General features: G+C 46.5%; 1 protein-coding gene across 10 annotated transcripts in view; it reads left to right on the top strand.

Moving 5' to 3' along the window:
* The window catches only part of Gtf2i (general transcription factor IIi), an 81,451-nt gene that overhangs the window by 17,615 nt on the left and 47,607 nt on the right, over positions 1–16,229 (top strand). For all 10 annotated transcript variants that reach the window (XM_075977555.1, XM_075977480.1, XM_075977498.1 and 7 more), the window contains exons 3-8: positions 960–1,098; positions 6,410–6,544; positions 7,316–7,499; positions 7,614–7,642; positions 15,541–15,595; positions 15,964–16,007. In XM_075977555.1, the coding sequence (XP_075833670.1) occupies positions 960–1,098; positions 6,410–6,544; positions 7,316–7,499; positions 7,614–7,642; positions 15,541–15,595; positions 15,964–16,007 (586 nt within the window). The remainder of the gene's footprint in view (positions 1–959; positions 1,099–6,409; positions 6,545–7,315; positions 7,500–7,613; positions 7,643–15,540; positions 15,596–15,963; positions 16,008–16,229) is intronic.

Below are 16,229 nucleotides of genomic sequence, written 5' to 3' on the forward strand. Positions count from 1 at the left end.
TCAGAGTGGAAGAGGGGTGGGCTTCTAGAGATGCTTGTGCTTCTATGAAACTAACTAATTAGTTAATTATTGCGGTCCTGGGGTTTAAACCTAGGTCCTTGTCTATGCTAGGCCAGCACTCTTCTGTACCCCTAGGCCTCTTTAGGCCAGCTGACCTTGCAATTTTTGATCATTTTGTCCCAGTTTCTAGGATTGTAGAAGGCAAGCACTTTAGCAGCTGAGCCACATCCTCCCGCTCCAAGATTTGAGCTTTCAAGTCATTTTATTGATGTTTTAGAACCTTGTTGAGCTGGAGCTCAAACTAGGCATGGCTCCAGCCTTGTGCCCTGCACATCCCTGCCCTCAGGTTCTTAAAAATCCTTAATCTTATTGGAGTAGCTTTAAGAAAGCCAATCAGAATCTGAGTGGAACCCTAGTGTTTTGGAAACTGAGGCAGGAGGATCTTGTGTTCTGGCATAGTTTGGGCTATATAAAGAGTCCTGTTTCAGTGAAGCAGAAGAAAAAAAAAAACCCTTGAGAGTGGAATTGCATTGTTGCCATTATGAGTGGCTTGAGAGCTCCTCTCAGGATGGTGACACTAATTCTCCAGCTCCTACTCACCTAGCATCACCTCACTGTCCTTCCAGATGTAGTGGGACTGACCCTCTGGACTCTGCCTCCCTCAGGCCTCCAAAGTGCAGGTCTACAAATGTAAGCTAGTTTCTTGAGGAACTGGACTTAAACACTCAAATATTTTCTGCTCTCATTCATATTCTTTGTTTGTTTGCTTGTTTGGTTTTGAGATAGGATTTCTCTGTATAACAGTTCCTCGTGGTCCTGGAACTTGCTTTGTGTACCATGCTGGCCTCCAATTCACAATATTTAAGATGGTTTAAGTGTTAGAGTTTTAGATTTATCTAGAAAGAAATGGTGCTTTTAAATAGCTACATGTAATATAACTCTGGCTGTTTCTGTTGCAGTGTAAAGAGCTGGCCAAGTCCAAGGCTGAGGTAGCCTGCATCGCCGTGTATGAGACGGATGTGTTTGTTGTTGGAACTGAAAGAGGACGCGCTTTTGTCAATACCAGAAAAGATTTCCAAAAAGATTTTGTAAAATACTGTAAGTGGAATTGTTTTTTTGTTTTGTTTTTTTCGAGACACCGTTTCTCAGTAGCTATGGAGCCATTCCTGGAACTTGCTCTTGTAGATCAGGCTGGCCTCTGATCCACAGGGCAAGTTCCGCCTTTAATTCTGAGTGCTGGGATTAAAGGCATGCACCACCACTGCCTGGCAAGTGGAGTTTTTTATCTTGCGTTTGTAAATTTTAAATATAATTATTTATAGATAAGACATTTCAAACTTTCTAAGAGTGAGTTATGCCAGAAAAAGACAGAAGACCCTCTGATGTGTTTATAGGCGTGGTTCAAGACTAGTCCCTGACAAGTCATGTAGAAGGCATGGTCTGCGGGTTTGCTAAGTGCATTTGCTGTAAGAGTGGGCAAAGCTGAACAACTCTGAAAGACAAAAGGCCAAGCTGCAGAGATCGAGGCTCGGGGAAGCCTACAGCTCTGGGCCTATTAAGGGACAGACACTGGCTTGGGTTTTTTTATAGGGCTTCTTGGTCTCTCCTTCCCCATCCTGGTCCTGTTTAGGCAGTAGCCTCCAAGCCTTCCCCCCACCTTTCTCTGCAGTCGTCTTCTGGGTACAAGGACCCAGCATCTCAGGACCTGCCTACCTATGTTCCTCTAACCTCCCTCGTTTCTCAGAGTGATGGCCTCTAGCTGCCTCATGGTGACGTCTGGGATGCAGGGCCAGAAGAAAGAACACTCATAACTTGGTGGCTCTTGGGAAGGTTCAGGTGTGGCAACATTGTGGTGGGCAGTGTCTTAATCTCCATCTTCAGGACCAACTGTAGGAGCAGAGGGAGTAGAGAAGAGAATGTAGTACATTGTAGCCCAGCTAGGACAGTTGTTCCTAGTGAAGTCCTGTATCCTACTAGCAACCATCCAGGCTGGTCTTGAGATGGGTACAGGATCTGCTTTCAGGTACTTTGGTAACTGAGGTGGCTAGCATCACAGTGTGAGGCCTTTTCCCTATAGCTTCTGCAGAAGGAACAATAGTGGTCCATCTCTTTGGGCTGCAGGTGGGCTCTGCAGTGTTGAAGTGAACTAAGCTCGTGATGTCCTATTATCTGAGTAGCATTCTTCTCAAGAAGAAAGTCATTAGAGAGAAATAGTTGCCTAAATAACATCTCAATGGATTTAATCCTAATGCCCAGGGAATGTGATTCCTTAAACCATTAAAGAAACATGCCAGTGGGTGGTCGTGGCACATGCCTTTAATTCTGGAGAGCTACACAGAGAAACCCTGTCTTGAAAAAAGAAACAAAACAAAACATGCTAATTAGTCTATTCCTTGGCTATACTTTTCTGCTTGGGTGAAAAAGACCACATAAGTAGCCAATATTAATCACATTTATATATTTTTATTGTCAAGGTCACCTGAGGATCTGGTCTGCAGGATCAAATTGGGCTTGAGAGGAACTTCTGCCTATTAGCAGTTATCCCATCTGTGTGAGGAGAGTCAAAGGCCTCGCTTGACCATGGCTTGCCTTGGGCAATCTGTATTGACCTTCCTCTTTGTAGACTGGACACTGGTTACAGCTTTCCAGGTAGGGTCTCCTGACCTCTCTGAGCAAGAGAGCAGGCGACTCTACACAAACACCAGGCCTGCCTCTGCCTCCCAGTGCTGGGATTAAAGGCGTGCATTACTCTGCCCAGCTGTAACTACCCTCAATTATAGGGTATTTTGAGAGATGCCCTAGACCTGGGATCTCTTTGACTTTGGAAAGCAAGAGGAAAAATGTCTCCCTTTGGTCCTTCTGACCACCTTAGTATAGTCTCTAAATATGGCTGTTGAAAACCCAGAAGGAATCACACCAGTCTGGTCCTTTTAACTCTTGTGAAATATTTAGATAAAGCTTGGGCACAAATGAAACAAGTAAGTTTGGTTCTGTAAGCCAGTCCTTGTAATTATTACCAAGAGTAGACCAATACTCTGCTGGGGTTTAGCAGCAAGCAGAGGTTTGACATCAACGTTTTGACCTTTTCTTTACCTTTTATAACTTGTTCAGACTCTTGTAATTTGCTTAAGTTTCCCAGCTTTCTTTTCTGGAACAGCATCCATCCGTCTGTGAGACAAATAACTTAACCAGTGAGCAGTCAGGTCTGGCTGTGACAGTCTTTTTAGGTTGCTACAGCGGACGTCATGGCAGTTGTTTGGCTTGGAAGATAGTGCTATGTAGCACCACCTTAATAAAACACATTGAACTCAGACTTCCTAAATGGTAAATCAGTAGTTCCTGTGCACATGCGTACCGTCAAACTATGTTCCCAGGTAAACCATACAGAAAGGCAAGGCAGTCTTTATATGGTATAAAGAGTGATCTGCCATAACTGTGCTTTAGGTCTCAATGACCCAAATACACAAAAGGTGTTTGTTCCTCTGTAAAACTGAACCAAATGCTTTACACTGTGAGTCCGAGGACAGCTGGCTAAACCCAAAGCCCCTGTTTGACCTCTTTCTGGCCAGCGTAGATTTTTCCAGACGAGTCTTCTCACCTGTTAAGTCTTTCATTGGGATGGGTGTTGATAAGCTTCCCTTTCAGCATCTGTTATAGGGTCATGAGTGAGTTGTACTGTCTTAGTTACTGGGTTTTTATTTTTTTCTTCAGTGATGAAACACCCTGACCAAGGCAGCTTATACATTTAATTGGGGGTTTGTAGAGTTTCAGAGGGTTAGTCCATGATCAACATGGCTGGATGTGTGGCTGCATGCATGCTGCAGGCAGGCATTGGAGCAGCAGCTGAGAGTGCATATTTTATCTGCAAGCTGCAGGCAGTGCGGGAGGAGGTGTGGGGGAGACATACTGACTGACTGACTGAGACTGGGCCCTAGTCTGCCGTGGGATTTTGCAACTTCAAAGCCCACTCCTAATGACACACCTCTAATGTCCTAATGTGACCACACCTCCTAATCCTTCCTAGATAGTTCCACAATTGGGAACTAAGCTTTCAATCATATGGCCCTAGGAGGGCCATTCTTATTCATGCTACCACAGGTAGTAAACACCTGTGATCAAAAGGAGGAGCCAGCTAATAGAAGTGTCTGCCTTTATGTATGTCTAACCTGAGCCCTGACTAGGCTTGGGGTGACCAACTGCTGGGAAGCCTGTCACACCCTGTCTTATCTGTGCTAATAAGAAGACTGTGGATGTGGTGTGTCCAAACTGCAGGGGGAACACCCCAGGGGATATTGGGTCCTTGCCTGCTGACAAGAGCTCTGTGGGTCTAATTCTCCCTGTAAGAGGCAGCTGAGGGGCAACCTTCTAAGAATCTTGGAACCAATTTGCCCCCTTTGTAGTGAGGTAGAGAGGAAAGAAACCAAAGTCTTGAGTATGGGTTGCCTGTTCCCTCCCTGTATCCCTCGTCCATTTGGATAGGCATGGCCAGTCTGTCAGTAGGGAGCAGCCGGTCCCACAGAGAGGCCAGACTTAGTAGGATTACCACACCCATCTGTGCAGGTCTCCTGACAGCTCCCAGTTCCATCTTTAGTCTTTCTTGGGGGTCATACTGTCCTTTGGCCATGGAGACTTAGGCTGAGGTCTCCTTTAGCTCCACTTTCCAAGATGTTTTTGATGCCACCAGTGCTCAGAACACTTGATGAATGCACATAAGCTGTGACAGGCGTTTGCAGCCCCATTTACTGGGGTTATAGGTGTGTACCACCATGCCTGGCGAGCCACAGATTCTCTCTCCAGTTTCCCTCTGAAACTTCACAGACCAGGACTGTAGCCCATTTTCAGCCATGGCTCACAGGCGGGTTGGTCCTCCAACACAGGCTTGTCTCTGGTTCCTGTCACATTCCTGTCTGATCTCCAGATGGGCAGGCGGAAGGCCTTTGAGGTGACAGCTCCTGGTAGTGCGAGTTTCACACCTGTGACATGGCTTTAGTCTAGTCATCTAATTTAATTCCAGCACTCCAGAAGCAGAGGCAGGCAGATCTCTGTTAGTTCCAGATGAGCCTGGTCTATAGAGTTCCAGGACAGGCTCCATAGCTACTGGGAAACCCTGTCTTGAAAAACAAACAAAACAAAACAAAAAAAAACCTACAAAAAATAAGGTCCTGGGTTCTCTCTTTTCCCACTGCCCATTTAGATACTGTATCATACAGGAGCGCTGAAGACTGAACCCAGAGCTCCGTGCATGATTGGCACCGAGAGCTATGTTCCCAGCCCTCTGTTTTCTTGCGCTACGGTCTCGTGTAGTGTCACGGCTGACTGCCAAATCTTTTTTTCTTTTAAAGATGAATTTGCTTTTATGTGTATGCGTTTTCTTGTCTGTCTTCGTGTCCATGTACCACTTACATGCTGCACCCACACAGCCCAGGAGAAGTTACTGGATTCCCTGGAACAGGTGTTTCCCAGGGTTTTGAGCTACCATATGGATGCTGGGAATTTATCCTGTCTTCCTGCCTCAGCCTCTCCACTTGCTGGGATTGCAGGTGGAAAGCACCTCGCCCAGCTAAGTTTGTATTTTATTATCATTATCTATCTATTTATTTTTGACTTTTCAAGACAGGGTTTCTCTTGTGTAACAGAGCCCTGGCTGCCCTGAAACTGACTTTGTAGACCAGGCTGACCTCGAAATCCCAGAGATCCGCCTGCCTCTGCATCACGAAGTGCTGGGACTAAAGGCGTGCATTCCCATGCCCAGCTTTAAGTTTTTGTTTTTAAAATTTCCCCTCATTTCTTTTTCCACTTAAATTTTCATAACAAATTAGAATATAGAGCCTGGGCATGGTGGGCCATGCCTGTAAACCCAGCACTTAGAGGACGGCTGAGATTTTGGGACCGTTGGCGGCTCCATAGGCTACGATGAGGCAGAACTAGGTGGTTTTGTGATATCTTAGCTCAAAATGGAGGCCGGGAGGCAGAAGGGAAGGAAGAAAAAGGCATAATAAAAATACTCTTACTAAAGGCCAAGTAGTAAGGAGATGGCTGTGCTGGCTAATTTGTGTCAACTTGATCCTGACCAGTTAGTTGCCCAGGAAGAGGGAACCTCAATTGAGTAACTGCCCCCAGCAGATTGCCCTGTGGCCATGTCTGTCTGTAGGGGCATTTTCTTGATTGATGACTAATATGGGAGGCTCAGACCACTGCAGGCGGTGCCGCCCTGAGCAGGTGATCCAGGCCGAAAAGCAAGTGAGCGCTGTCCCTCCCATGGCCTCCGCTGTGGCTTCCGTTGATGACGCTGTCATCAGCTGGCTGTAAGCTGATGAATTCTTCCCTTCCATGATGGTGTCTATTCCAGCAACAGAGACACAAACCGGGACTGTGGATATGAGCCTTTGCCCCCCTGATTATTTTACAGGCGTTGAAGAAGAAGAAAAGGCTGCAGAGATGCATAAGATGAAAGCTACAGGCCAGGCGAATCGGATGAGTGTGGATGCTGTCGAAATTGAAACACTCAGAAAAACGGTGGAGGATTATTTCTGTTTTTGTTATGGTAAAGCCCTACACTCTACAATTTGAGAAAAATACATTATATAATGGTATTATCGTCTTTTGAAAACATTGTTCCTGTGTACGTACAGTGTGCGTTTGTGGGTGTGAGTGCTTTTGTGGGTCGGTCAGGACAATGTGGTGGAGTTGGTTCACCTTGCACTTTATGTGGGCTGGAAGATCAAACTCGGGTTTGTGCAATAGTTTGTGTCTCTTCTACTAGGCAGCTAAAAGCAAGTCAAGCTAAGTCTGGGCATTTATAAGTAAGAATAGGCCTCTGTTTATTTGGGAGCTGGGAGGCAGGCTCCCAAAGAGTTCAAAACAAAAGAAACAAAAGAAAACAACAGTTGCAGTGTGGGTGCTAGGAATCAAACTCAGATCCTCTGGAAGAGCAGTGTTTTTAGCCACTGAGCCCTCTCTCCTGCATAGCTCTGGCTGGCCTCAAACTCAGATCCGCCTCTGCTTCCTGAGAGGATTAAAGGCGTGCGCCACCACTGCCCAGTTCTATCTTACTTTTTGAGACAGGTCTTACTAAAGCTGGAGCTCACTGATTGCATGCACTGGGTAGCTAGTGAATCCCGCAATTCCTTTTTTCAACACTGGGATTACAGGGAGCCTACCCTGCCCTACTTTTTCTGCGGGTGCAGGAGATCCACATTTGGGTCCTCATGGTTAAATGGCCATCACTTTACATACCGAGTTATCTTCCCAGCCGCAGTGATTCAGTTTTTAACTGTGACCCTGGACATGCTGATTCTGTGTTTTTCTCCCCCAGGAAAAGCTTTAGGCAAGTCCACAGTGGTCCCTGTGCCCTACGAGAAGATGCTGCGTGACCAGTCGGCTGTGGTGGTGCAGGGGCTCCCTGAGGGCATTGCCTTCAAGCACCCTGAACATTACGACCTTGCAACTTTGAAGTGGATTCTGGAGAACAAGGCAGGGATCTCATTCATCATTAAGAGGTGAGATGCTTTCTCCTGTGTTGCCCACATGTTTGTTCATACGTGTTGACTGTTTAATCCAGATGCTGTTTGTGTTGCTGCTTATGCATGGTTTTGTATTTTGTTTTCATGCAGACCTTTCCTGGAGCCGAAGAAACTCCTTGGTGAGTACATTCTTTTGTTTACACGGTAGCCTGCTGGATTTTTGATTTTGAGTCTGTGATGTAAGATATTTTTGAGTCAGGGTTAGTAAACAACCTGTGGCGGCTCATGAGGTGAATCCATGGAGTCACGTGGTGTTTCATGTGTCCATTTACTGGGTCTGTCTTCTTCACCAATCCTAGGAGTGATTTGGTTGACCTGGTGTCACTGGAGAGGCAGAGTAGTAGAACACAGGAGTGTGTTCACCTCTGAATGTAGTATGATACCTTTGAGTGTTGCTCATGTATTAGGAGATGTCAGTGACTATCAAGTGGCCACCACCAAAATATACCATCCATATACAAGCGCATCCAGAGGAGTGGAGGGTGACTGTAGCAGGGCTTCCTCTAGGGGAATCTGGCCATTCCGCTTAATTAGGACAGTAAACAAGACAGTAGTTCCTTCAACAGGGCTAGTCGACATGCCACGTTTTGTTGTATGTGTATGTATGTTTAAAGTTTTATTTTTATGTATGTGTGTGTTTGTTCATGAAGGCCAAAAGAGGGCATCATATTAGTTCCAGGCAGTTGTGAGCCGCCTGTTGTGGCTGCTGGGCCCTGAACTCAGGTCCTTTGCAAGAACAGCATGCACTCTTAACCCCTGGAGTGAGTCTCTGGCCCCTACTTGACACCTCTTAAAGGTGACACTCAGTCCACAGGAGACCTTTCTACCATATAAAGATGACAGAGAAAAGACATGGATGAGTGTGGATGAGTGTGCCCGAGAGTGCACACGTGCTCACGCACATACACACACACACACATGCACACACACACGCATACACACACAGCTATTTTTCCTATTTTCTAATAAAAGATCAGAGATAGCCGGTTTGGCCTTGGACACGTTGTGAAGCCCAGGCTGGCCTCAGATGCCTGATCTTCCTGCTAGGCACGTGTAATCATGTCTGACTTACACATATTTTCTGTAAAACTACAACAAAAAAATTAATTTGGTCAGTTTTATTAAGGTGTAATTGACATTAAATTCACCTGTTTTAAGTGTAGAATATATGATTTTTTTAATAAATGTACAATCTATAACCATTTGAGGACCCAGCTGTGGCACAGTCTTGGCTCAAGTGTGTGAGACTGAGTTCAATGTCCAGCACTGGGAAATCAGCAACAATTGTTTCTTGTTTGGTCATTTTGAGCCAGAGTGGCCTCGCAGTCACAGACTTCCAACCTTCCTCTGGTGCCAGGAATATAGGTGACACCACCTTGATGAACTCACTGTGCGTTCTCTGTGTCACTCATTAGTGGCTGTTCTCTTCTTCATGAATATAGATTCATTATTATATTTACTCTTAGATGACTTCTTCAGGGTTACTTAATGTGAGTGTGTGTGTGCAAATGTGTGTGGAAAAAAAGAGATCGAAATCAGATGTTTTTATAGAGACAAGGTCTCATTAGCTTGAAACTGGTCAAAAAGTCCAGGATGACTTGCCAGTGAGCCCCAGGGATTCATCTCCTCAATGCTGGGGTTATGGCTGTGTTCTGCTGTGCTGGCCTTATATATGAGGGTTCTAAGGAGCAAACTCAGGTCCTTGTGCTTTAAGTGCTTTATGCCAAAGACCAGGGGGCCCTTTTGTCCCTTTGAAAAAGAAGCATCTCTCTCTCTCTCTCTCTCTCTCTCTCTCTCTCTCTCTCTCTCTCTCTCTCTCTCTCTCTCTTTCCCTTTCCCTCTCCCTCCCTCCCTCCCTCCCTCCCTCCCTCCCTCCCTCTCTCTCTCTCTCTCTCTCTCTCCCTTTCTCCCCCTCTCTCCCTCTCTCCCTCTCTCCCCCTCTCTCCCCCCTCTCCTCCCCTCCCCCCCTCTCTGTTTCTCACAGGGTTTCTCTGTGTAGCCCTGACTGTCCTGGAACTCACTCTGTAGACCAGGCTGCCCTCAAACTCCCAGAGATCCAACTGTCTCTGCCTCCCGACTGCTGGGATTAAAGGTACACGTGTGTGTGCCACCACCGCCAGGTTATCAGTGTACGTTGTTTTTTGTTTTTTTAATAATTCTTATTTGTATTTTATGTACATTGGTTCTCTGCGCACATGTATATCTGTGAAGGTGGCAGATCCCCTGCAACAGTTATAGATAGTTGTGAGCCGCCATGTGGGTGCTGGGACTTGAACCCAGGTCCTCTGGAAGAGCAGCCAGCATTCCAAACCGCTGAGCCATCTCTCCAGTTCCCAGTGTGCATCCTCAATGAAAGTCCTTAGTAGACAGGTAGCTGACAAGAATTTTTTCCAGTCCTGTGAATTGTCTTTGTTCTTGTTTGATAGATTTTTTTAAAATTTGATTTTTTATTAGTTTATGTGTATGAATGCCTGCATGCTTATCTCCACATCACCTGGTGTCTGGTGCCCAAGGAGGCCAGAAGAAGGCATCGGGTTCCCTGGGATTAGAGTTACCTTGGTTGTGAGTCAGTCCCCTTGTAGGTGCTGGGAATTGAACTCACCAGGGCTTTTAACCACTGAGCCATCTCTTCAGTCCATTTGCTTGGTAGTTCAGTTTTTTTGTTGTTTGTTTGTTTGTTTTTCGAGGCAGGGTTTTCTGTGTAGCCCTGGCTGTCCTGAACTCCCTCTGTAGACCAGGCTGGCCTCGAACTCAGAGATCTGCCTGCCTCTCCTCCCCTTTTAAAGGCATGCACCACCACTTTTACTTTCTGTGTGTTGGCAGCACATATTATGCATGTGTTTGTACAGATGCCAGAATTAGTTGATGCTGGATTAGTCCACCATCATTCTCAACCTTGCATTTGAGACAGAGTCTCTCACTGACCCTGGTGCTCGCCAGCTGGCCAGTGAACTCCGGGCCTTGCCCTGCTTTAGCTCCAGCTTTTATGAGGGTACAGGGAATCCAAACTCAGGTCTTCCATGCTTGTGTTCCAGATCCTTAAGCTATTGAACTGTCTCTCCAGTGCCTAGTTTTACATAAGAAAAAAATTTTTTAAATTTATTTCTTGGTAGGGAGGGCACGTGTGCTCCAGCACAAGGTGGGCATCCTACAGGAGTTAGTTCTGTCTGTCGTATGACTCCTAGGGGCAAACTTGGGCTGTCAGGCCTGGCAGCAAGTGTTGCCACCTCTCTCACAGGGCCTAGTCTTAACATTTCTAGGAAATGGTTTCCCGTCTTTTGTGACTTGTGCTCTGGATGGCTTTCTTCTCTGGCAAGCTGTCGTGTGGGGGCTGGGAGGTGGTGATGCAGTCCACAGTGCTTGCTCAGCACTCGTGCTGCGATGCAGCAAAGGAAAACATCAGCAAACCTTGGGGCCCGGACGTTTGCCCTGCAAGGGTCCTTCTCCCAGTGTTCGGTTTTTAGCTCCTCGATTCTGGTCTGTAGGGTTTCATGCCCAGTGGTGCTAGGAGTGGAAGCCAGGGCGTCAGCACCAGTCACATGCTCCACTGAGCGACGCCTCCCAGATCTACAGTCTATTTTGGGTTTGTATATTACAGAATGTAAAGGCATAAATTTGTCTTTGCATCTGGGTCTCCACTAGAAGCAGTCAATGAAGAGTGCATTCTCTTTCTCTCTGCGTTGTCTTGGTAACTTTGCTGGAAGTCAGCTGACCCTGACTCTATTTCTGTTTTCTTCACAGCAGATGTGCGAGTGGAGAGAGTGTCCCTCTCCTTCCTGTCACAGTGTGGCTTTTGTTCTTTACTCTTTTGGTCTGGTTAGGGTTAGCACTGAATAATAGTGGCCTTTAGTAGATGTCACCTCCACGTTGTTCTCCATGTTAGGCGGACATTCCTCTTTGACCATTATGGGTGAAGGCATCAATGTGTGAGGTCCTTTTTCAGATTGAGGAAGAAGCAGAGTTGTGGCACAGGTCTGTTATCCCAGCGCTCAGGTAGCTGAGGCAGGAGGATGGAAAGTTTGAGGTCAGCACTGACTACATAAAGGAAAATTCAGAGTATTTGTTATGTTTAAAGTTTAGATTGTGGCCACCGAAGTGGCACAGACAGTCTGCAGGACAGCTTGGCAAGTAAAAGACACACGCTGCCAGGCCTGAGACCCGCACCAGTACGCTGCCAGGCCTGAGACCCGAGCTGTGTCCCTGGGACCCGCATCAATACGCTGCCAGGCCTGAGACCCGAGCTGTGTCCCTGGGACCCGCACCAGTACGCTGCCAGGCCTGAGACCCGAGCCTCATCCCTGGGACCCGCACCAGTACGCTGCCAGGCCTGAGACCCGAGCTGTGTCCCTGGGACCCGCACCAGTACGCTGCCAGGCCTGAGACCCGAGCCTCATCCCTGGGACCCGCATCAATACGCTGCCAGGCCTGAGACCTGAGCTGCGCCCCCGGGACCCTCATCAATAGCTGTGTGTGTTAGGATTGCGTGTGTAATGCCAGAGCCTTTGCCGTGAAACGAAAGGCAGAGGCAGGAAACTCCAGAAGCTTGTGAGCCCAGTGGTCCTGAGTACACAGAGCATCAGAAAAAAAAAAAAATAGGAGAGAGACCCTGCCTCAGGAAGGTGTCCTCTGACCTCCCATTGTGCACTTGGAGAGGCACTCATTCATACAGGAGAGGCCAGGGGTTGGCATTTATTGTGGGTGACTTGAGCTTGTGTTTGTGTTCATTGTGGTGTGGCTGTGCCAGCTAAGACGCATCCGCTACTCTGGGCTTTTGTTATGAGTGATCGTTTTTGTGATCATTCTTTTACTTAAAATAATGGAAGTAGTCAGTTAAATTACTGAGTTAATTAAATTTTAGTCCTTGCAATCAACCCCAAGATCTTGAGCATGTTAAGCACATGGTGTGTCAGTGATTTACATATCCAGTCCCTTTTTTTATTTTCTATGTGTGTTGTGTATATGTGTGTTTTTGTGTAGGGTGCATCTAGGTGTATGTACATGTGGAGGACACAGGTCAACAATCAAGTGTTGACCTCTATTGTGCTACACTTTATTAAAAAAATAATTGAATTTGTTTATTTTGGGTCTGGGTTTTTACCTATTTGTTTATTTATCTGGAAGCTTATTTAGGGACACTCTTGTTCTATACAGTTAAGATCCTACTGTTGCAACCTCCTGGGCAACCAGGAACTAGATCTGTAGACCAAGCTGGATTTGAACTCATAGAGATCTGCCTGCCTCTGCCTCTGGAGTGCGAGGACTAAAGTCATATGCTATCATGCCTGGCTAAAATAAGTTTATTTTTACAAATAAACAAAGTGTATAACTTATTCTCAGCTATGGGGGGAGGTTACCAGTTGTTTCTTTGTTTTTTTCTGACAGACTTTTACTATAGCATCTGATGACCTTAGCTTATGGTCCTTCTGCCTCAGTCTCCTTAGTGTTGTGGTTACAGAAGTGCCACCATGCCCACCTAGGGATCTCACTGAATTAAAATCCAGTTCTTTTGGAGTTGGGTATATGTTATTGTTAGGGCAGTGAGGCAGGGAGGTTCTTTCTTGCTGTAGCCTGCTGAGTCCATTGCCAGCTTCAGCAACTTTGTGGAATAGGTACCAAAATAAGGTAAAACCAGGTCACAAGAGATTGTGGATAAAGGCTTTTGCAGACAAGTTGGATGGTCTGAGCTCTGTCCTCGGGACTCTCACAGTGAAAGGTCAGAATGAGCTCTTGCACATTGTCCTCTGACCTCCACACTGAGGTGCATGCATGCCACCTGCCCCCCAATACTCACACACATCAGTAAATACATTCTTAAAAGCCAAAGGAGGGCTCCAAAACCACAGAGAAACCCTGTCTCGAAAAACCAAAAAAAAAAAAAAAAGAAAAAAAAAAGCCAAAGGAGGGCTGGGCATCACTCAGGAGGCAGAGGCAGGTGAGTTTAAAGCCAGCCTGGTAAACAGAGTAATTTCCAGACTAGCCAGAATCGCATAGTGAGATCCTGTCTCAAAAACAAAACAAGCTAAAATATGAAAAGAGAGCTGGAGACCAGAGTTCAGGGTGGAGTTCTTTTGGTCCTCATAGGCAGAGCACTTGAGAGGGGACATAGATTCAGTCCACAGTGAAGCTAAAACAAAATAAAGGAAAAAAAAAAGAAAGAAAAAAACCCCAACAAAATAAAGGGCCTCTTACTTCCCGACTTGAGGAGTATAATTGACATGCAGTGAACACATTGTGATCAGTGTGGACCCATGTGTGCCATGTGATCCGTCAGCCCCATTCCTCATGGTTCCTGCCTGCTGTACCCTCAAGCTCTTATTGAGTCTTTTCCTGTCCCTGTAGGCTTACTGGAATTTCCAGATTTGCTTGCGTGTACATAGGTATGTCACGTGCATGCCTGGTGCCCAGAGGTTAGAACAGAGTGTCAGTTCCTTTGGAACTGGAGTTTTGGATGTTGTGAGCCATCATATGGATGCTGGGAACCAAGCCCAGGTCCTACAAGAGCAGCAACTGTTCTTGCCCATTGAGCCATCTCTCCAGCCCCAACATTTCCAGATTTTCACATGAGTAGAATGTTAACATGTGTATTCTTTTGTTTGACTTATCTTGAAATTACCTGTGCTTTGTATAATAATAGTTGGTTCTCATTTTACTTTGGTATTGTGTGCAAGTCCTCCTGCGACCCCACCACACACACTTTAAAACTGTTGGAGACAGGGCCTCTCTATGTAGCCCTGGCTGGCCTGGGATTCACAGGGATCTGCCTGCCTCTTCCTCTTAAGTGTTAGGATTACAGGCACGCTCTGTCACTCCCAGCCTCTGCTTGTTAAGACTTGCTTCCTGGGTGGCCTGGATCTTTTGATATAGACCAGGCTGTTGCCAAACTCAGAGCAGACCTCCTATTTTTACCTCCCATGTGCTCTCCACGGGCAGTTCCCTTGTCCATGTTGTGTCATGTTATGTGTAGATATAACATGTGTTTACTTATTCCTAAAGTAAGAAAATTTGGATTATATAGATACTTGGCTCCCTTAGGAAGGGCTGTGTAAGGTTGATTGAAGGTCTAACCCCACCAGTCTCTCTCCTCAGTTCTGGTGATGCAAGCCAGGGGCTTATACAGGCTAGGTAAAGGGTCCCCTGCTGAGCCACGAGACCAGCGTGTTTTGCAAAGGTGGGACAGGGCTTTGCTGTGTAGTCAAGACTGGATTTGAACTTTAGTTCCTCTCAGCATCTCTACTGCTTCATTTCCCTGTGTGCCTCCTAGCCTGGCAAGACAATTCTGTTTTGGGCAGGGAGGGTTTCAAGATGGGGTTTCTCTGTGTAGCCCTGACCGTCCTGGAACTCACCCTGTATAACTAGGTTGGCCTCGAACTCACAGAGATCCACCTGGCTCTGCCTCCCGAGAGCTAGGATTGGAGGCTCGTGCCCCACAGCTGACAGTTCTTTGAATTCAGCTTTCAAAGAGTGATACAAGTTGGACCACTGATCATTGTGCTGTGAACACTTCTGTCAAAGCTCACCAAAGCCCCACACTTGTGTGTGTGAAGTGAAAAGTGGTTGAAGGCCTTTAGAGGCTGTCTGTTTGCACGTTTCTCCTCCAGATCCTCTCAACCCCACTTCGAATCTCCCACAAGCCAGGTCCATAGTAGCTTGGGCCTGTAATCTCAGCGTTGTGTAAGGTGAGAGATTGTTGAGAGTTGAAGGTCAGCCTGGGTTACAGAACCCTATCTAAGATACAAAACCAGCAACAACAAAAGGACTTGGACGTGGGCTGCAGTGTGGTGGTGCACACCTTTAATCCCAGCAGTTGGGAGGCAGAGGCAGCCAGATCTCTCTTGAGTTCGAGGCCAGCCTGGTCAACAAATCAGATTTCCAGGATCGCCAGAGCTATTACACAGAGGAAACCCTGTCTCACAAACAAAATCAAAACAAATAGTTGGGGGGATTGTTTGGGAATATTAAAATATTAACCCTGCTTAAAATGTTGTTAAACCTGAATGTAATTTGCTTTTGTTTGTAGGTGGCCGAATGATGGCATCAGATACTGAGAGGACCATCCTGTCGCCTGGTGGAAGGTAAACCATCCCTCGCTGGCACTGTTGTGCCACGTGCCCCGGAGTTACCAAAATAGCAGATGGACACGTGCCCCACATCCGGACTGCACTGTATAGCTGAACACTTGGTTATAAAAATGCAAATTTTGTTTTTGAGAAACAGCCTTACTTTCTAATAGCCCAGGGTAGTCTCATTGGAATAATCCTGCCTCAGCCCCCTGAGTGCTGCCATTACGGGTGTGTGACATCAGGATTGTAGGTTTGACTCGGTAGCTGTGCACAGTGGTGCTTCTTCCGTGAGGCTGGCCATCCGGGAAGCTGTTGACGACTGTGTGAGTGGCCGTCCCTCACAGTTGCATCCTGTGATCTGAATGTGTTCCTCCTTTCAGCTGTGGCCCCATCAAAGTGAAAACTGAGCCCACAGAAGACTCTGGTATGTACTAGTGCTCTTCGGATCTATTACACAAAGAAGGTGCTTTCCTTAGTTGAGGAGGTGATATTTTCAGAGTCGCTAGTTATTGTGTCTCTTAGGAGCCTCCTGCCTCTGCCTTGCCAGTGCTACTATTACAGGCATGTGTTACTCTACCCAGTTTTATTGCAGAGGGGATCCATAAGATTTTATTTGTAATTAATACTTAATTTTGTGCATGTGCTT

Source organism: Microtus pennsylvanicus, chromosome 1 (assembly GCF_037038515.1).
Source record: "Microtus pennsylvanicus isolate mMicPen1 chromosome 1, mMicPen1.hap1, whole genome shotgun sequence".
Lineage (NCBI taxonomy): Eukaryota > Metazoa > Chordata > Mammalia > Rodentia > Cricetidae > Microtus > Microtus pennsylvanicus.